The sequence below is a fragment of the Raphanus sativus genome, unplaced genomic scaffold, assembly GCF_000801105.2.
Source record: "Raphanus sativus cultivar WK10039 unplaced genomic scaffold, ASM80110v3 Scaffold1500, whole genome shotgun sequence".
Classification (NCBI taxonomy): Eukaryota; Viridiplantae; Streptophyta; class Magnoliopsida; order Brassicales; family Brassicaceae; genus Raphanus; species Raphanus sativus.
The window spans coordinates 1-21681 of record NW_026616810.1 but is presented as its reverse complement, the minus strand read 5'-3'; the positions used below and the strand labels follow the sequence as shown (position 1 = coordinate 21681).

Here is a 21681-nt window from a genome sequence, read left to right as displayed (position 1 = left end):
TTATTAAGTTCATTAATAAAATCAATTAGGTTTATTAATCTTTTTTTTGCTAAAAAAGGTTTATTAATCTTAATAAATCAGTTTTTTGAAAAAAATATTAAATTTATTAAATTTAATAAACTACGGATTGACCTCATTAATTTAAATTTAGACCAATTTAACCCGATTGTGATGTTGGCACCATATTAACATAAACTTCGTATATGTGGCATATATTAACATAAACTTCGTGTAGTTATTAACATATTTTAATACATCGGATAGTTTCCACCATATTAGTGTAAACGTCGTGTAGCTTGGAAACTTTTTTCCTTATTTAAAAACACGAAAATGTATATAAGGAAGGGGTTATGATTATTACATAACAGTATATACATGAATGTGTGCGTCTGTAAACCAATGTAGGTGCAGTTCAGGGAATCTAACTTCCCTCTTTTTCGGACCAAAGCAGATGTGTGCAATCTGCTTCATGTCTTGTCAACCCCAACAAATAAAGCATTTTCCTATCGCTGCTCTTTTTCTTTCTTGTCTTTTGGGATTTGCTCTATTTCGATTTTACCCCAGTGCTCTCATTTTCTTACTTCAAGCTCGAAGAAACATGATGGTTTGATTTGTGTGCTAAGACTTATTAAAACAGAGTCTGTCTTAACGTCCATATGATTTTTATAATTTGTGACAACTAATTGAAGCGGTCTAACTTTTTCCATCACCTAACTTCCATGCTATTGCTCGTTTCCAACCAAATGTATGGGCTTTTAACTAGTATGTGTAGATAATATATTTCCTCCGTTTTTTATTGCAAGTAATTTTAGAAAAAAAAAATTGTTTCAAAAACTGTAAGTAATAAACATAATGTAAATTGTATATTATTAGATATAGTGTAACCAATCAAATAATATATGTTTTTATAATTGGTTGAACTTATCAATTAAATATTATTTTTTTAAAAGTAATAATTTTTTATATTAGTTCTTTTATTCTAAACTACTTAGATTGTGAAACATAATGAATATTATTTAAATTTAAATTGTACGATATTTATTTTTCACGATATTTATTTTGTCCCTTACAAAAACTGTTAACAAATCATGTGTAGTGCCATAGTGGTTTCATTCTTGTTAATTTACTCGATAAAGTAGAAACTAAATCGAGATTAAAGTAAAGAAAAAGAAATAAAATAACAAGAACCACTGTACTCATTATCTTATCGTAAACAAGATAGAGTCATTTGATAATATATATTTTTAGTGATTTGTCATTTATATTTGTAGGCTAGGGGTCCTTCCAAACAAGGGTATATATGTCTATTTCACATATATTACATACATGATAGTATGATACATATAAATTCAAAAGGTGGTTGTATTTGTACCTACCAAAACAATACAAAAGCTTTCTTTAATAATGCATATATAGACACATTGGTAGATACCATAGAGTGTGTCATATAATTTATGTACTGACAATGTCAAAATCAGTTTTGGATATGAAGTCCAAAGACTCCAGCTCTGGACATCCTTACAAGTCAATACATCTTTGCTTATTGCGCATATCAATCATATCAATTCAATAGAAGTTACTTTAACTTAAATCCATAGAGAAATAAGCTACTGAATGTCATTTAGGTTTATGAATGTGTTAGAAACGTGTGTGGAGTTACAATCACCGTACGTGGACATAAAGCCTCATGATATGAATGAAAGCTTAGTTTGTTTACCTCTTCGTATCCCCGAAATTTTGAATTTCACAATTTAGTAGGCATTCTTTTTTTTTTTTTTTTAATTTAGTAGGCATTCAGATTCATCAAAACATGAATATCTTTAGTCTTTGTCATTAGTCATTACAAATGACCCGTCATTCATACGTGATGTTGATCTCCATATGCGTTATTGTATTGAGGATATTTAATCATTTAACAAACAAATATTATCGTTGACAAAAAAAAATATTATCAATACATTTTGATTTTCTTCTGTAACTTCTTAAAAAGTGAGACGAAAATGTTTTATTATATGTATTTCGTCTGTAAACCGATAGTTTCATTTCAAAACTCACTTCTGAGATATAGACTTATAGTTTTCAGAAAATCAAACGTGTTGAAAATTTTGCTTTTTATAACTTGTTTTGAGATTTAGACTACTAACAAACTTCCCCTCCATTCTCACACGTATGTTCTCATTGGTTAGCTGACCTTCAAAATCAAACCTAACGCGTTACGCTTGATACATTGAGTTCTTATGTTTGTTCTTTTTGTTGGTCAGTATACAAATCCATATCCATTTATATTAGAAAAGTATACACACATCTGGTAGTTAGGGTTGGTTAATATATAAGCCACTCAGAAGCTACGAATATAACACATGCAGCGAAGACACGTTTATTTCAAAAATTTACCATTTTCTTATAAAGTAAACGGAGCTAATAAAATTTACTACACTGGATTTGAATCGAGTAGATGAGGTCCATCGTCCAAAACGCCAAAACAACAGTTAGTCTCATCGGCATGTGATTTAAAAAGACCCACGTCCTCTAACGAGTCCAAAATATTTACGACTTTATTGATTAGTCAAATGTGTATAGAAGAAGTGGTACTAAAAGCAAACAAAGCTTAATTTTTATGGATAAATTTATGAAAAAGATAAAGGGAAAAGTAAAGCCTAGTTTCTCCATACATAAAAGAAATTCAACTGTAGAAATACAGTAGGCAAAGCCCTATGATCCTTTCAGATTTATCGTACCTTTTTATAACCATGCTACTAATCTGTGTCATTTCGTATCTTCATTTCTAACTATTAATATATGTTTCATGAAATTACTACAAGCTGGACATTTTTATCTTTATAAGAGGAGTCTTGCATGCAATAATAAATTAACTCCACGTACCAATTGTTTTATTTTTAGTCAAAAAAAAACATTTTTTTATTTATTTAAACTACATTACAAATTTGCTTAGCGATTTCCAAAGTCTCTTTTAACAGCAGTGTGAATTCAAACAATCAAAATAAAACCGATAAGGGTGAAAAATGTTGAAAATAAACAAACTGACAGATAAAATTAAGCTGACAACAATGTTAGTCACGAGGTTGTTTTTCTATGTATATAGAAGATGAAAAAACAACAGAGAAATTTAACAATTTATCTAGAAAAAAACAAGGGTCTAAAATATCTCTGAAGATGATGATCAAAATCCCTTAAGACAATTTTATTTTTATCTCATCTTTTTTTTTTACCAAATATCTCATATTTTCTTAATAGCTTTTCTGCGTTCTTTTTTTTTTTTGGTTTTCTTTGGTCGGAGAAATATCATTGACCTAAAAGTCATTGACTTCTGAGGTGGCCATGGACCGACCTCCGGCGTCATGGTTCTATCTATTTAAGCTAAGTGTGTGTAACCCGGCCGTAGGTCCCTAGAGTAACGTAAGTTGTAACTTACATCTAAACGTTAGTTATGGTCGAACGTACACGTGTATATCTATAATCTACGGTTAGTATGGCGATTATTTTAATCAAACACAGTCAAAGTTATGCTTAATTTAAAAATGCACGATGTGAATTAGATAATAATGGCAGAACTATTGATAGTATTTCTTTATCCTTCATGGTGTGTATAAAACTATTGTGGATTTTTTTGACGAAAACCACTTACTATTATGATACTATCTCACTGAAGTGGTGCACATGCGTCACATGCACTAGCAAATTAAGTCAAGTTTTGTTTCTAACACAAAACCTCTAAGATATTTCAACTAGCTAATTAACTAGTTCACTAATAATGGATCTAATTTCAGACTTGTTGGTGTTTGAAAGCTGGCCTAAGAGAGCTCTATTCACAGCAAAGAGTGGAATCGACCTACATACATGAGTCATGACCCAATAAAGCTCATCAACATTACTGTTCTTTCCTTTTTTTTTCTTTGTCTCATGTAGACATATCAATAACATATATTTGTATGTTGTGGGATTGAATTTGCTGTGACCAGTCCATGGAAAAACATATGGCGAGAAAACTCTCTAAGTCTTATGTATAAAATTATGTATATTTTTATTTGTGTATAAAATATCTTCGACAATAAAAGTTACCAAATCAAGTGTTTAGTTGTTTCCATTAGGGGTGGGCACTTTACCCGATATCCGAAGTGGCACCCGAACCCGACCCGAAAAACCCGAACCGAAATCCGAACCGAAGTAGCAAAATACCCGAACGGGTATTGAATTATAAGAGATTGGATATCCGAACCCGAACGGGTAATACCCGAACCCGAATGGATATCCGAAAATAACCGAACTTATGTACTATTAACCATATATTCATAGTTTACTTCTCTAATTTTATTCAAAATACTTATATTAATTATACACATAGTTTAAAATTAGATAATATACATATAATTGCAAGAAAAGTGATTTTTTGCTCACTTAAAATGCTTAAAATGCATGTCCAAATTTTAGTTTCATGCATTAACAAAAGCTACAGCTAAAATTTTAAAACAATAATCAAATTAGTGTATTTTATTTTTAAGATTTTATCTTCAAATCATTCAATGTATTAAAAATAAAATATCAGTTAAGTAAAATTATATTTTTTAAAATGAAAAAAACTTGAGAAATGAAGAAGTTAATTTTTTTTTGCAAAATCTAAATATCCGAAAACCCGACCCGAAATAACCGAACCCGAACTAAAAATACCCGAACCCGACCCGAAGTACAGAAATACCCGAACGGGTTTTATACTCCTATACCGAAATACCCGAAAATCCGAAATACCCGATCCGAACCCGAACGGGTATCCGAACGCCCACCCCTAGTTTCCATCATAAAACTAGAATCAAATAAATTTATTATTGCTTTTTCTTAATAAACTTTCAAAAAGATTTGGTTTGATACTACCAGAAAATAATATCGAGTTATGTAATTTTAATTCATCGAGACAATGTTGACAATCCAACAATTTTTAAGAAACATTTCATATGAAGTATATTAGTATACACGTATGAACCAGATCGCATAATTTACCATTATAGGAGTCTTAAATTGTTGTTTGAATCTCAATAGTTCCATCGTTTGCGTAAGTGATGTTGTTAAACAAGTCCATCTTGGTGACAAAGACAGCTTTTCTTGCTTGTCATTGGATCCAAAACCCTCTAGTCAACAATCATTAAAATCATTGATCACAAATCATTATTGTGATCCAGAAAATTTGATGTTAATGTCCGTATCATAAAAATATTTGTAATCTAATTAGTCTGCAAGGAAATGAAATTTGCCATATGACCATTAAGAGAATACTTTAGGTCTAAAACTTGTTGTCATTAGTCGAACATTTGCATACGAGCTACTTAAACAGTATACATTTTAATTAGTTTACGAAATTACGAATAAAAGTAACTTTAATTATAGGAAAAAAACTAATACAGCTAAGTAATGCAGTTGAGGAACCTAAAATATTCGAATTATGTGCTACTCAAATCGTATTCCAGAAGATAGAATACAGCTAAGTACAGTGACGAAGCGAGGCTGTACTTGGTTCTGCCAAAGTGAAAGAAGCTGCCTTCAAGCTTCTTCTTTCTCCTAACTTTGCACCAGAAGAAAAAAAAGTGCGAAACTTTTAAATTTAATTAAGAAAATAGTAAAATAATTACAATTAAAATAAGATTATTTGCAAAATCAAAAAGAAAGATATCCTTGCTTCCTGTGCCACCACCGCTCTCTTTTACAGACATAGAAAATAAGAAACCCTGAAACAGAGAGATAAAACAAGGCACAAGTATTCAGTGTGTTTTTAATTAGCGTCTCTCTCTCTCTCTCTGTCTCTGTCCTTGAGCAGCAGTAACAACCGCCTTTATTACAGAACATACCCCTCTTATAATTCTTATCTCCTCTTCTCTTCTTCACAAAGAAAGAAGAGTTTTGAGACAGAAACTCTCTCTCTCTCTCTCTAAACATATTTTTGTTCTGTAGAAACCCACAAATCCGAGAGAAACTATGAATAAACAAGATGTTACGAAGCTTCAGGTACACGTCTCCTTCACTTCCTTTCTCTCCCTTCAAGATTGTATGTGTGTGTGTGTGTGTGTGCTGATTATGTTTACTGTGGGTTTGATTTTTTTGTTCTGTTGCAGACATGTGTTCTGAAAGTGAACGTACACTGTGAAGGCTGTAAGCATAAAGTGAAGAAACAGTTGCAGAAAATCGAAGGTGTGTGTTCTTTCTTCCCTGAAGCAAATAGATCTATGATTATTGAAGTTTCCCCTTGTTACTCTCATCTCTCACATGAAAATTTTCTAAAACAAAAGGAGTCCAAAGTTTTGAGCTTTATCTTCTGGTGGTACTCTGTTTCTATGTTACTTTATAAACTCGACCATGGAGTTCAAAGTTTTGAGCTTTACCTTCTGGTGGTATTCTGTTTCTATGCTACTCTGTTTCTATGTTACTTTATAAATTCGACCATAGAGTCCAAAGTTTTGAGGTTTACCTTCTGGTGGTACTCTGTTTCTGTGCAACTCTGTTTCTATGTTACTTTATAAATTCGACCATAGAGTTCAAAGTTTTGAGATTTACCTTCTGGTGGTACTCTGTTTCTGTGGTACTCTGTTTCTATGCTACTTTATAAAGTTCAAAGTTTTGAGATTAAAGCATTGGGAAGATTAAGAATTTGACATGATTTTGGTTTTTTTGGTTTCAGGTGTGTACTCTGTAAAAGCAGATGTAGAACAGGGGAAAGTTACCGTCACAGGGAACGTTGACCCTACTATTCTCGTTAAGAAGCTGAGCAAGTCGGGGAAACATGCCGAGATTATAGGCGGTGGTGGCGGAGGAGGAGGAGGAAAAGGGATGCCTAATTTGAATGGTAAAGGTGGAAAAGAGAGCAACCAAGTTAAGGGGAAAGGTAACGGTGGTGGTGGTGGTGGTCAGAATCAAGGACATGGAAGTCAACCAATGCAGTTGACTCCTCAGCAGATTCAACAGATGATGATGATGAAGGCTGCTCAAGCTGGTGGTGGTGGTGGTGGTCATGGTGGGAAGGATATGAAGATGATGATGCCTCCTGTGGCGTCTAAGGATCAGCAGAAGAAGTCTGTTAAGTTTGCGGAAGAAGATGATGATTTTAGTGATGATTATGATGACGAGTTCAGTGAAGATGATTATGATGAGTTCGATGATGAGGATGGTGACATGGGAGGTCATGGAGGAGGAGGAGGTAAGCATCACATGCCTCCAAATAAGATGATGATGCCTAACAAGATGCCACAAATGAGCCAGCATGGTGGTGGTGGTGGACCTAAGGGGCCTAATGAGATTATGATGATGATGAATGGTTTCAAAGCCAGTGGTGGTGGTGGTGGAGGAGGAGCGGGGAAGAAAGGAGGCGGAGGAGGTGGTGGCTTCGAGATTCCGGTGCAAATGAAGGGAATGGGTGAGGGTAAAATGGGAAAAGAGGGCAAGAAAGGAGGTAAAGGAGGAGAGAAGGGTAAGAAGGAAGGGAAAGATAGTAAAGGAGGTGGGGGCAAAACCGGCAAAACAGATGCCAAGAGTGGTGGTGGCCTCTTAGGGTTTTTCAAAAACGTTAAAAGTGGAAAAGGAGATGAGAAGAAGGGAGGTGGTAAGAAAGAAGGTGGCGGGGGTGATAAGGTCAAATCCTCCGGTTGTGGGGGAGGAGGTGTTCACCATTATGATAGTGGGCCTAAAAAGGGAGGAGGTAAATCGAAAGGAGGAGCTCATGGGGCCCATGGTATTGATGATCTAATGAAACACAACAAAGCAGGCGGAGGAGGTAACAAGGGTAATCATAGCGCCAAGGGGATGGGTAACCACATGGGACAAGGTGGTCAGATGGGGATGATGGGCCAAGGTGGTCCAATGGGTCCAGGTGGTCCTATGGGCATGATGAGTCAAGGTGGTCATCCAATGGGCATGATGGGTCAAGGTGGTCAAATGGGACACCAAGGCGGCTCCTATCCGGCGGTACAAGGGTTGCCGATGAGTGGAGGAGGAGGATATTATCCACCACCAGCTCAGGCAAATCATCAAATGAACCAACAACAGTATATGCAAATGATGATGCACCAGCAACAACAACAACAACAAGCTGCTGCAGCTCATGGAGGATATGGTGGTGGTCACGGTGGAGAAATGTACCATCCGATGATGTATGCACGGCAGTATCCAGCAGTGAATTATGCTCATCCGCCGCCAATGCCGCCCCCACACTCGGGTCCTTATACTGATATGTTCAGTGATGAGAATCCAGCTGGTTGTAGTATCATGTGATCTTTGGTAATGTTAATTAGACAAAACTGGTATGAATATGTTTATCTTAGAAGTCTATATGTTTTATCTTAGAAGTCTTGTGTTATTTTCTTCTTTGGAACTGTCTTTTACGTTTCTAACTCTGCCTAAGATATGAACTTTTTTTGGGTGGCATGATGTTTATAATATCTCTGAGTTTGGAAAATGATGGTTACAAAGTAAGATATTTATTTAGCTTTGTTTTTCTCTGTGTGAAAATGATAGATTTATTATTATGATAATCAATCAGCTTGTTACAGTGTGCAACTAATTTTTATTACTAACCCTACTAAATTTTACCCGTAAAGATCCGTGATGAGTTGATTATGTTGTTTTTTGAAAATGGTGTGGATGATAAAACCTTTGAGGATTAGCTATCTGTTTCGGTCATATATGAAATATTTTTCCAAAGGTCAAACTAGTGAATGAAGGGATTATCTATTGCTTTCCTGATTCACCCACAGAAAACTCTTGAACTAGAATTTTTAGTTCCAGTCTCTCCAACTTGGATAACTTCTCTGTCTCCATTAATCGACTCTGAAATGCCTTGACTTGCTCTCCGGATCCATGTAAAGATATCTTCGACTGCAGTTTCTCTCTTTTTTTTCCTCTATCTCAGAAATTATGTGAAGTGAGGTTTCAAGTTCATGTCTTAGTTGGTTTTCTCGTGCATCAAGTTTTCTAATCCCTGGGTATTCTCTTCTGAGTGTTTTCAGAATGTGTTTTGCCATCTCAATAAAGAAAATAAGGTACTTAATGAATACTAGATTTGATTTGAACAAGTTTTTAAGACGCAAATAAAATATAATCATATATAATAATTATCAATCTTTTTATAATAACTATATATTTTTATAAATAATAAGCTTTGAAAACTGAATAAAATTTAATGGAACACGTGAGAATTTTGATTAAAAATATTTTATATTTAAATCAAATAATAAAGTGAATAAGATAATATTATGATTTAAAAGAATTATAAGATTATTTTTAATTCATTGATTATATGTTTGGTATTACTATTTAGATAGAGAAATAAATATTTGGAAAAATATGTAAAATATTAAAAAAATATTAGCAAAAGTTTAATAAAAAAAACAAAATAATAAAGAAAAAATAAGAAAAAACCGAAAAATGCATAATATATGTTAGAGAAGTTAATGTAATAATTATATACAGTTTCATAAGAATTTGTTATTATTAAATATTCATGAGTTATTTTACATTAAGTTTATGAAAAATTTACGATATTCTATATATAATATATATTTTCATACTTAGTAATAAACGATCACCGAGTTTACACGGTTGGTGTTGGTGTACGATTTTGGGAGCCATCAAGTGTGACAATTACCATTTGGGAACAACTAATGGAATATGCAAACGTGGCTTTGTGTACTATGGTGCCAAAATATTTCCAAGTTTTGCCCAAACAATCATGAGGTTCAAGGTGGGTACCGAAGAGTACGTTTCCACATCCTTGCCTGAGGGTGCTAAAATTGATAATGATTGTAAAATGGTGAGGTATCACGGTAATGTGGGTTTGGTGATTAACCCGGCCACCGAGTTGAAAGAAATTCAGGAATCATTTTTTTGAAAGATACTTTAGAGCATGGCGACCAAGACAAAATTGTTATTTGTTGTTACAAACTTCCAGATCGACATAGTGAATTTTATCATGCTCATATTGCTCGAATAATTGGGTACTGCGACGGATTGGCCTGCATTTATCATCATGGGTACATCTATATAATTAAACAAATGCGAGTTCCGTATGAAAATGGATTTTTAAGCGAATAGTTATAGTTAAAAGAGTTACATTTGTTAAATTGGTAAAGTTATAGTTATAAGAGTTACATTTGTTAAATTGGTAAGACTTAAAATTTAATACAGTACAGAAAAATTAGTAAGTCTTTTTTTTTCGACAAAAATTAGTAAATCTGAGAGAATGTTTATGGATGAATCTGTAGATATATTATCATAAAACACATCACCTTTTTGTTTTAAGAACAAATTTTCTGAAAACCTTTATGAATCAAATCATATTTGTTCTGAAAACCTTTATGAATCAAAAATCATACGGTGACAGTAAATAGATATAGCTTCAGCACAACCGCAAGCCCCAGCTGCAAAAGAAATATACTTGCGATTATCAGGATTGATCTCTCTCCAGCTGAATTGATATGCGCTTTGAGGTTCAGAGCTACAAATGTCGCAGACATGAACCCTGCCACACCCGCGATGACCCATCTAAAGATCTCCACTGGCACCACCGAGAGGCACTGCAGAGACAGACACAAACAGATGAAAAAAAATGTTTCGGTATGAATCACAATTTTTTTTCAGTAAGGAGCGGTTTGGTGTTACCAATGCAGGGATGAAGATGAACAAGGAATATCCGTAGAGGCAGAAGAGCTGGACTAGCCCTGAAGGCGCAGAGAAGTACTTGAGAACGACATATAACGCTAGAGGAACAAGCGTGACATAGCCATAGAACACTCCTGCGGACCAAGTCACAAGATTGATATCGTAGTTCCATTCCTGTTTCTTCCATTTGTGTGCCACGTACGTGACAAACGTGCCGATAGATGCCGCCACGAATATCAAAGTCGTGCATATCCAAAACGGACCATACCTACACAAAAAAAAAAATACAAAATCAACACATAGGAGAAGTCCAAAAAGGAAAAGAAAAAGACTAACAACTCTTACAAGTCAGGCTTATCAGCAGTCTTCTCAGTAAACGTTCCACGGAACGGGAAGAGAGACTCTTTGAGTCTGTCCACAACATCCGAAGTGTCCACATCGAAGAACGGCTTGTAAGCACCAACAGTGAATTTATGGAGCCAGCCACCAGACTGAGGTTCATCTCTACTACTACTACCGTTACCAGGTCCAGAAAACGTATCTGCACACCAATGTTATACTATAAGCTCTATCGAAGCACGTGAAGCATAGGATGAAATGAACTCAATACCGTCGGCGTCACGAGGGGGATTACTACCACCAGAGATCTTGCCCTGAGCAGCAGAAGGAGGAAAGGTTTGAAGATTTGATTCTGCAACACAAACAAATGCTATCATCCTTCAATCAAATACCTTAAGATTCCAGCTTAAACCCTAATCTGATTGAACTAGAGATACTACTTTCCATAACAATTCCTTAACAAATCGCACTGATATTTATTTTCTTCTTTAGCCACAATTTCAAATCAATTCCGTTCTGACCTAAGCAATCTACAATCGAATCGGATGTTTTACCTGTGAATTTGACGGTGGTGTGGCCTGGATCTGGAACAGACTACGATCAAAACAAAAAACTAGATCAGATCGGAAGAAGTACAGGCGTAGAGATAGATAGTCATGTATAACAATTCGAGATCGAAAGAGCTTACAGGTACAGATCCAGAGACTTTCTGGCTGTCGATAGTCGTGTAGTTCCCGCCGGTCATCATCTTGCTCTCTCCTTCCTTCCTTCCTTCCTTCTCGATCTCACGTTCGTCTCCTCAGGAATTGAGAAGATACTCGCCTTTGTAACAGAAGGTAAACTTCTTCCTCATCCGGAAGCTTTCGTCCCACTTGATGTTTTATATACCTTTTCTCGCATTTTGAAAAAAACCCAGAAATTATCGAATTTATCAGGTTAACAACACAAATGTTTAATTAGATAATCATATTATTATTTGGTAAGTGATTTGGAATAGTCTTTTGGTAACAAATTTAAATGAGTTGAATACTTAAATGAAAAGTATATAATAAGATTCACTCACGTTTTTTTTAAATAAATTGTTATTTATTTATATAGTCAAAATGTAGTAAAAATAGCATGGTAACATGGTTAAACTTTCTGACCAAAAAAAATGGCAACATAATTAAACTGTAATGGTTGTAACGCGAATGTTATGTTGGAAAGGATTTTCTATACAGTAATAGAAAATTCAAATTAATGCAAGTAATTAAAAGTTTTGAACACCCAAATTGGTAACAACATAACAGAAACAGTAAGACCAGTTATATCCAAGTCACAATATTCAATCTCGTCCGTTGATTATTCCCCACAAACACCAATATCACCGTTAAAAACATACCTAATCACTAAGAAGTGACACATGGTTTAGTTGACTGAAAATGCTACTTGGAATCAATCAGCAGAATAAATAGAGATGAAAATGCCACTTTGAATTCTCATCCTTAGAAAGCTTAATTACAATATTCCCGCCTTTGTTTGCATTTTGACCTTCAAGGTAAAATCTTATCTTACCGCTTCTGAGCATCTGAATCATTCTGAAAAGTATGCATGGATCATCTAGTCTCTCTCTGTTTCTTTGACTCTGTTTCAGTAATTTGATCTTGTGGGTTGTGTAAAAGTCTTCTCCTTTTCAACATACAATACCTTAAAACTTGAATGTTAAACCTCTAGGCCATAGATATTCTCAGAATGCTGTCTTCCAAGACATGTATATGTTTGTCATCCGGAAAATTTACTTTGATGCTTGTTTTCAGAATCAGATGATGAGTGGTTTTGGTATGGGAGACAGTCCTAGCTCGAAAAGACCGGTAAGAATCGTTGTGGTTGGTGAGAAAGGAACTAGGAAATCAAGTTTGATCATGGCTGCAGTAACTGGTCATCGTTACCATCCTGATCCTAACATCCCTCCTCTGTTGCCTTATGTCAATTTACCTTCTGAAAAATGCTCTGGAGATGTTCCCGTTACCCTTATCGACACTTCTTCAAGGTAAATGCTTGTGTATATATTGACATTATTAAGGGATGCATATAATATAATTCTTTTCGTGGTAAAGAGGCATAGGTTTATATTTGAATATAACGGTTGTTTTTTTCTGTTGATGTCTCTGGTAATAACATATTTAGACCGGAAGATATGGGAGAGGTAGTTAAGGAAGTCAAGGAAGCAGATGCAATAGTTCTGACGTTTGCAATGGATAGACAAGAGACCTTGGACTGTTTGAGTGAATATTGGCTTCCTATGTTTCGACAATTAGAGGTTTAATTAGTTTCCTTCTTTCTTCATCTTCGTTGTAACTTTTCTTATTAAATGTTTGTCTTGTGACCCTTATATTACATAGGTGAGAGTACCTATCTTAGTAGCAGGTTATAGGGTTATCAAAAAGGAACATAACCCAATCAGCATTGAAGAAATAATGTCACCTATAAGACAACAATATCGAGAAATCGAGATATGCATCGAGTGGTCTTCTCAGAGGCTACACGATGTCAGCTGGCTTGTGCGTGAGATGTTACACTTCAAAGACATTTCAACTTTTTATTATACTTCAATGTATGAAAATTGAGCAAACTGATCTTTGTGCAGGCTCAAGTGGTTTTTGTGCAAGCACAAATAGCAGCTATGTACCCAATAGGACCAGTGTACGATCAAGTAACCGATTCATTGAAGCCTCGCTGTGTTGCTGCATTAAAACGTATATTTGAAATACATGCCCGTGACAATGATTACATTCTCAACGACGATGGGTTGGACGATATTAATGTTCGTTGCTTCGGTATACCATTGATGCCTTCTCATAGTAGAGGATTAATAAAATTTGTTCAAGAGCGGTGTCCACTACGAGTCAAAGAAAACGGACTCACAGTAGATGGCTTCTTGGTTCTAATCACAAAGATCATCAAACAAGGAAAACTCAAAACATTATGGACTATGCTTAGGACATTTGGATATAACAATGATTTAAGACTTGTAGATGAGATGATTCCTTATTCATCATTCAAACGCATGCCTGATCAGGTAAACATCTGATGAAAATATAACTAAATAGTGATTATTAATTTGCTGCTGTTTTTTGATATTGCATTCTCTTTTGTAATTGTGTAGAGTATTGAGCTGACAGATGAAGCCATTGGATCCTTAAGGGTAGCCTATCACCGTTTTGATAACTTGGTACCTCGAATGATGGAATCTCTCTTTGAAACTGCACCTGAAAGGTAACATTTTCTACTTTCAAAAGAGCGCCAAATTTGAATGTTATGTAGTCTTTCTATCTGCTTATGTGTTATTCCATTGATTTGATTCATTAATGACAGTCCTTGGAATGAAGCTCCTTATAAGGATGCTGCAGAGAAAACTAGTAATGGAGGGTTATCACTTGAAGCTTTTCTCTCACTGGTAACTGAAAACGTTTTCATAAAGATCACATCAAATGTTTACGATTTGCCCTAAATCTTTTAAACTATTTCTATCTTTGCAGTGGTCATTGATGACACTACTAGATCCAGCTAGGAGTCTTGAATATTTCATTTACATTTGTCACCCTGATGATCCATCTTTAGCAGTTCATGTTACTAGGAGAAGAGAGCTAGACCGCAAGGAGAAAAACTCTGAAAGAAAAGTTATTCAGTGTTTTGTCTTTGGACCCAAGAATGCTGGAAAATCTGCAATGCTCAATGTATTTATTGGAAGGTTTGTTTGTTTTAAAACTCAGGTCAAGAAAATTAATTTTACATAACATAAAATGTATGTCTGATTGTATGATTGTATGATCTTTAGGCCATATGATGATGACAACAGAAATGGATTTGGTGAGGAACGTTATGCTGTTAATATGGTTGGCAACTCTAGTGTAAGTGGAGGTACAAAGAAAACTATGGTGATGAAGGAAATTCAATATCAAGAAGATGGATTACTATTATCAGATGAAGCATTGGCTTCCTGTGATGTAGCAGTCTTTGTTTATGATTCTTCTGATGAGTCTTCCTGGAAGAGAGCTATTGGTTTGCTTGCTGAGGTTGCAACCACTAGTGAAGACTCCGGTTTCGAGTTTCCTTGCCTAATGGTTGCAGCTAAAACTGATCTTGATTCATTCCCAATGGCAATTCAAGAATCCACTATGGTAAAATACCAATCTTACTTATTGATTAATAGTCATAAAGTTGAGTTAATATTTTTTCATCCATGATTGTGTTTAAGGCTGCACTAGATATAGGAATTGAAGCTCCAATACCAATCAGTTCCAAACTTGGATATTTCGATAACTTGTTTCGAAAGATACTTACCGCGGCTGAGCATCCTCACTTGTGTATTCCAAAGATTGAGTCAAAGAAGAAAAGGAGGACCCTTGAGCTAATCAACTCTTGGATTCCAGAATTTTTGGTCAAATGCTTCTGTATTGAATCATAGTATGTGTGGATTCACAGTTGGGACAGCTGCTAACGAAAGATTAAAACCTGCAGATTCTATTGTATTGGAGAGATTGTGTTTTAAGTTATTTGTTCATGGATGCCTTGTTTAAGAAGTAATTTTTTTTTGGACAAAGTTTGAGAAGTAAATTATTATTTTCTATAAATTTCATTTTGTTTACTCACAATAGTTACCAAGACAGAATTGAAAAAAAATCTAAGCATCTACACAACTCTGTTGTACTACAAAAATAAAAGAATTGAATAAAAAGACCAAAACGTAACTCTAAAAGGTCAACTTTCACTCACTTGAACAAGAAACTGAACTAGAGCCATAGCTAATAGCTTCCAAGCTAGAACGAGTCATATTAGTCATCCATCTCCTTGGAACTTCCTTTGATTCTCCAGCAAGATTATATGCATAAGATCTCCACTCTTTCTCACCATCTTCACAAGAATTAATAACCCTAACTTTCTCGCCTTCTGAGTTCTCTCGAGAACAATGAGACTAGAGAAAGTAGAAAAGCTATTACCAACAAACACATCAGCTCTTGAACACACCTCGTAATCTATAGCAGACTGTACCAAATAAGAATACTTCCCATAAACCTCCTCTTTGACCCCAAGCTTCTTTAGTTGCATAACTATACACATGTGTCATATGCATTTCAGAAAATATTTTTAAAGTTTGCAACATATAATTTTTTTCTTAGTAATTACCTAACATAACTAATCAAGAATATTTCGTATCCAAAAAAACCGAATCGGAATCGACTCGAAAATCAAAGTCTCCAGTGTTTTGAAACCCGATCCGAACCTATGGTTAAAATGGTAAATCCGATGATTCAAGATAAATCTGGTTAGAATTTTGTTAAAAATAATATTAAAAAAAACAATATTCAAAAACCCAAGAAAACCCACGAAAAATCACGAAAATCTGGAACCCGAGTACATGTTGAAGCACTGGTTAAACCCATAGATAAATATTTATAAAATTTTAAATCTTGATATATTTTGTTAGATGTCACAAATCTTAGCTTTTTAAAAATAAATAAATAATCTAAATTATTTTGATATTTTGTATGTCACATAAAAATAATAATATAGAAATTAAAGTTGAGTATTTTGTAAATGTTTTTAAACATAAAATATGTACATATCCAAACTATTATTTTATGTTTTATAAAATTTAAAGATAATATATAAATTTGGTTTGTATATATTTATTTTGTAGCTAATATATTATTATATAGTAAAAATAATTTATTTATTAATTTGCGGTTCATCCGTGATCGATCCAAAGATCCAGTAACTCGTAAAGTCATCCGGTACATATACTCTTTAGACATGATTTATTTATATACTTGATGGGGGTTCAAAGTATTATATTTGAAAACTAATATCAAACTCAACCAGCACTGAAAACCCCGAACAATTTTTTTGAAAAATATACTTACAAAATAATATAATAATCGCATTAGAACCTTAGTCAAAAGAAAATAATGTGACATAAACCGTGAACCAATATATATATATATTATATTTGTCTATGTTATTATCAAGTGTTAATATCAAAACACAGATCAGAAAATAATTAATCAAAAAGTGCTTTCCTAGAATTAATGAATTAAAATGGAACTGTCGACTAATAGTTATTGAGGAAAGTGATAAGAAAACTTTTAAATAATAAAAAATAATAGTTAAACACAACTGGTCATGATCCTAATTAAAATGGAACTCTCGGCTAATAGTTATTGAGGAAAATGAGTCCCTAGAATCATTGAATTAAGATGGAGATTAATCTTAATAAAATAATAAAAAAGTTTTAAATAAAAAGAATAATAGTTGGACACAACTTTTTATGAACCGTTCATTGGTCCTTTTTAATAATATTTTGATCATATGATTATCTAGTAAGTGATTTGGAATAATGTTTTGGTAACAAATTTAAATGAGTTGAATACTTAAATGGAAAGTATATAATAAAATTCACTCACGTTTTTAATTAATTGTTATTTATTTATATAGTCAAAATGTAATAAAAATAAACTTTCTGACAAAAAATGGCAACATAGTTAAACTGTAATGGTTGTAACGCGAATGTTATGTTCTATTCAACACCAATGCTTGAAAATTTTAATAAAATTAAATGTTAACAAGGAAAGGATTTTATATTCAGTAATAGAGTATTCAAACTTAATGCAAGTAACTAAAAGCTTTGAACACCCAAAATGGTAACAACATAAACAGAAACAATAAGACCAGTTGTATCCACGTCAAGATATTCAATCTCGTCCGTTGATCTTTTCCTACAAACGCCGATATCACCGTTAAATGCATACCTAATCACTAAGAAGTGACACATGGCTTAGTTGACTGAAAATGCCACTTGGTATCAACCAGTAGTATAAATAGAGATGAAAATGCTACTTTGAATTCACATCCTCACAAAGCTTAATTACCGTATCCTGCCTTTGTTTGCATTTTGACCTTCAAAGTAAATCCATCTTACTGCTTTTGAGCCTCTGAATCATCTTAAAAAGTATGATGATCATCTAGCCTTTTTCTGTTTCAGTAATTTGATATTGTGGGTTGTGTAAAAGTCTTGTCATTTTCAACATACAGTACCTTAAAATTTGATTCTTAAGCCTATAGGCCATAGATGTTTTCTTACAAAATATGCATATGCTAAGTATATTGATGTTTGTTTGCAGAATAAGATGATGCGCGGTTTTGGTTTGGGAGACTCTCGTCGTTCGATAAAACCCTTAAGAATCGTTGTGGTTGGTGAGAAAGGAACTGGGAAATCAAGTTTGATTATGGCTGCAGTAACTGGTCATTACCATCCTGATCTTAACATCTCTTCTCCTCTGTTGCCTCATACCAATTTCCCTTCTGATGAATATTGGGCTACCTTTATTGACACTTCTTCAAGGTAATATGTTTCTTAAGGTTTGTGTATATTGACATCAATATGGGATGCATATAATATAATGTTCTGTGGTTAGGTTTATATTTAAATAAAATGGTTGTTTATTTTCTATTGATGTCTTTGTTAATAACATTTGCAGACCAGAAGACAAGGGAGATGTCATTAAGGAAGTCAAGGAAGCAGATGCAATAATTCTGACGTTTGCAATGGATAGACAAGAGACTATGGACCGTTTAATTGAATATTGGCTTCCTCTGTTCCGACAATTAAAGGTTTAGTTTTGTTCTTTCTTCGTCTTCACTCTTCATCATTAAGTTTTGTAATTTTTCTTATTAAATATTTGTTTTGTGATCCTTATATTACATAGGTGAGAGTCCCTATCGTAGTGGCAGGTTATAGGGTTAGCAAAGAAGAACATAATTCAATCAACATTGAAGAAATAACGTTACCTATAAGGCAACAATGTCAAGAGATAGAGATATGCATCGAGTGGTCTGCTCCGAGGCCATCTGATGTCAGTTGGCTTGTGCGTGAGATCTTACACTTTAAAATCATTTCAAAAACATTCACATTGTGTCTGAAAATGAACCATACTGATCAATCAAAATCTTCTTTCTGCAGGCTCGGATGGTTTTGATGGAAGCTCAAATGGCGGCTGTGTACCCAATAGGACCAGTATACAATCAAGTAACCAATTCACTGAAGCCTCGCTGTTTTGCTGCCTTAAAACGTATATTTGAAATCTATGCACGTGATAATGATTACGTTCTCAGTAACGAAGGGTTAATCCATATTTATTATCGATGCTTCAATATACCATTGATGCCTTTTCAAAGTAGAGGATTAATAGAATCTATTCAAGAACAGTGTCCGGAAGGAGTCAAAGAAAACGGACTCACACTGGATGGGTTCTTGGTTCTAATAGTCACAATGCTCATCAAACAAGGAAAACTCAAAACGTTATGGACTATGCTTAGGACATTCGGATACAATAAAGATTTAAGACTTGCAGATGAGATGATTCCTTATTCATCACTCAAACGCAAGCCTGATCAGGTAAAATATCTTCAGAAAATATAACTAAATAGTGATTATTTGCTGCTGTTTTTTGATATTTGCATTTTCTTTTGTAATTGTGTAGACTGTTGAGCTGACAGATGAAGCTATTGGATCCTTAAGGAGGACCTATAACCGTTTTGATAACTTGGGACCTCAAATGATGGAATCTCTCTTTGAAACTGCACCTGAACGGTAAGTTTTTCTACTTTCAAAACACAACGAAATTTCAATATAAATGTAGTCCTTGTATATGCTTCTGTGTGATTCCATTGATTTGATACATTAATGACAGTCCCTGGAATGAAGCTCCTTATAAGTATGCTGTAGAGAAAACTAGTAATGGTGGATTATCACTTGAAGCTTTCCTCTCACTGGTAATCAAAACTAAGTTGTTTAACGGTTTGTTTCAAGAGGATCACTTCTCAAATGTTTTGCAATTTTCCCTAAATGTTTAAATCTATTTCTATTTTTGCAGTGGTCATTGATGACACTACTAGATCCAGCTAGGAGTCTTGAATATTTCATTTACATTTGTCACCCTGATGATCCATCTTCAGCAGTTCATGTTACTAGGAGAAGAGAGCTAGACCGCAAGGAAAAAAACTCTGAAAGAAAAGTTGTTCAGTGTTTTGTCTTTGGACCCAAGAATGCTGGAAAATCTGCACTTCTCAATGGTTTTATTGGAAGGTTTGTTCGTTTTAAAATTTAGGTTAAAAAAAATAGTTTCATATAACATAAACTTACGACAATGTCTTGTCTGATTGTATGATCTTAGGCCATATGATGATGACAATAGAAATGTATTAGCTGATGAACGTTATGCTGTTAACATGGTTGGAAACTCTGGTCTAACCGGAGATGCAAAGAAAACTCTGGTGATGAAGGAGATTCCATATCAAGAAGATGGATTATGGTTAACAAATGAAGCTTTGGCTTCTTGTGATGTTGCAATATTTGTTTATGATTCTTCTGATGAGTTTTCTTGGAAGAGATCTATTGATTTGCTTGCTGAGGTTTCAACCATTAGTAAAGACGCAGGGTTAGAGTTTCCTTGCCTGATGGTTGCAGCTAAAATGGATCTTGATTCATTCCCAATGGCTATTCAAGAGTCAACTAGGGTAACAGTACTGATCTTCCTTATTGATCAATAATCATGAACTTAAGTTGATGTTTTTATGTACATGATTGTGTTGCAGGCCACACAAGGTATAGGAATCGAAACTCCAATACCAATCAGTTCCAAACTTGGAGAGTTTGATAACTTGTTTCGCAAGATACTAACCGCTGCTGAGCATCCTCATTTGTGTGTTACAAAGAAAGATTGAGTCAAAGAAGAAAAAGAGAAGCCTCAAGCTAATCAATTCTTGGATTCCAGAATGTTTGGTCAAATGCTTCCGTATCTTATCATAATATGTAATTCTTGATACTTGAATTGCGCTTAGACTTTTTAAGTTATTTGTTCATACATGCCTTGTTTTTTTTTTTTGAATTGATTGTCAAATTAACTCAAAAAAAAAAACTTTTTACATCAATGTGCTTCTTCTTTTAATCTCTCTATACAAAGCTTTTTGAAAATAAAAATACTCTCCTTTCAACTTCTATCTCCTATACTTCCCCTTTAACTCTGTCTTGTAGTAAACCAGTATCGCACGACAGAAAATACACGATGCGTCTACATTTGCATTCCATCTCAGCATACGTTCCCCTGTTGCAAGTCTGTCCTTCACCGCAACCCAGACTAAAAAGGAGAATTTAGGCCTTGAATGCTTCAACTACCTGATGCTTCTCTCTCATAATCTCTCAGGTTTTTTTTTGAGGAACTTCCTTTTGTATTTATCATCTCCGCATTTCCAAAGAGATACATCTGCTTCCTCCTGCTGTCTCATTTCTTTGGACTTCTCAATCTCAAACTCAACTTTATTTAGGATCCGAATCCTATGATTCCTCTTTCTGTGATTTCTACATTCATCAACCTTTGCCTCAAGAGATATGCCAAAGACAAGAACAAGGAACTTGTCGAAAGCTATCTCTGGTTGTTTAATCCCCATACGATCTGTGGAACAACGAGGAACTTGTCGGTTCTGACTCCGGCTGTTGGGGAGGAGGAGTCTGACATGACATGTAACGGGCTCGAAACAAGGAGCTAGGATTCAGGACCATTACTGGGGCAGTAAGAGAGAAACAGAGCTTTGTAGAACAGAGCAATGCCAGCAAGACAAGAACAATGTGGGGATGAATTGTCACCATCCACA

At 34.4% G+C, this 21681-nt stretch overlaps 4 protein-coding genes across 4 annotated transcripts; 3 read left to right on the top strand and 1 right to left on the bottom strand.

The window, feature by feature from the left end:
- Nucleotides 1-5937: 5937 nt before the first annotated feature.
- Nucleotides 5938-8489, top strand: LOC108813101 (heavy metal-associated isoprenylated plant protein 34; the record flags this gene model as incomplete). Its single annotated transcript, XM_018585546.2, is given in 3 exon segments — nt 5938-6012; nt 6120-6195; nt 6683-8489. Coding segments are annotated over 3 exon segments (1692 nt in total). The 3' UTR covers nt 8269-8489.
- A 1748-nt stretch (nt 8490-10237) lies between these two features.
- Nucleotides 10238-11851, bottom strand: LOC130504328 (uncharacterized). The gene is made up of 6 exons (XM_056998945.1): nt 11681-11851; nt 11547-11586; nt 11264-11344; nt 10999-11194; nt 10654-10921; nt 10238-10568 (listed from the first exon to the last, which is right to left on the bottom strand). The coding sequence occupies exons 1-6, from the start codon at nt 11738-11740 to the stop codon at nt 10362-10364; spliced, it is 852 nt and encodes a 283-aa protein (XP_056854925.1). The 5' UTR covers nt 11741-11851; the 3' UTR covers nt 10238-10361.
- A 946-nt stretch (nt 11852-12797) lies between these two features.
- LOC130504330 (mitochondrial Rho GTPase 3-like) lies at nt 12798-15531 on the top strand. The gene is made up of 9 exons (XM_056998947.1): nt 12798-13021; nt 13159-13291; nt 13374-13520; nt 13619-14050; nt 14138-14247; nt 14347-14428; nt 14511-14722; nt 14810-15152; nt 15230-15531. Exons 1-9 carry the CDS (start codon nt 12798-12800, stop codon nt 15437-15439), a joined length of 1893 nt encoding a protein of 630 aa, XP_056854927.1. The 3' UTR covers nt 15440-15531.
- Nucleotides 15532-18997: 3466 nt separating this feature from the next.
- On the top strand, nt 18998-20754 carry LOC130504329 (mitochondrial Rho GTPase 3-like). Its single transcript, XM_056998946.1, has 6 exons — nt 18998-19426; nt 19512-19621; nt 19722-19803; nt 19905-20116; nt 20205-20547; nt 20626-20754. Exons 1-6 carry the CDS (start codon nt 18998-19000, stop codon nt 20752-20754), a joined length of 1305 nt encoding a protein of 434 aa, XP_056854926.1.
- Nucleotides 20755-21681: the final 927 nt, after the last annotated feature.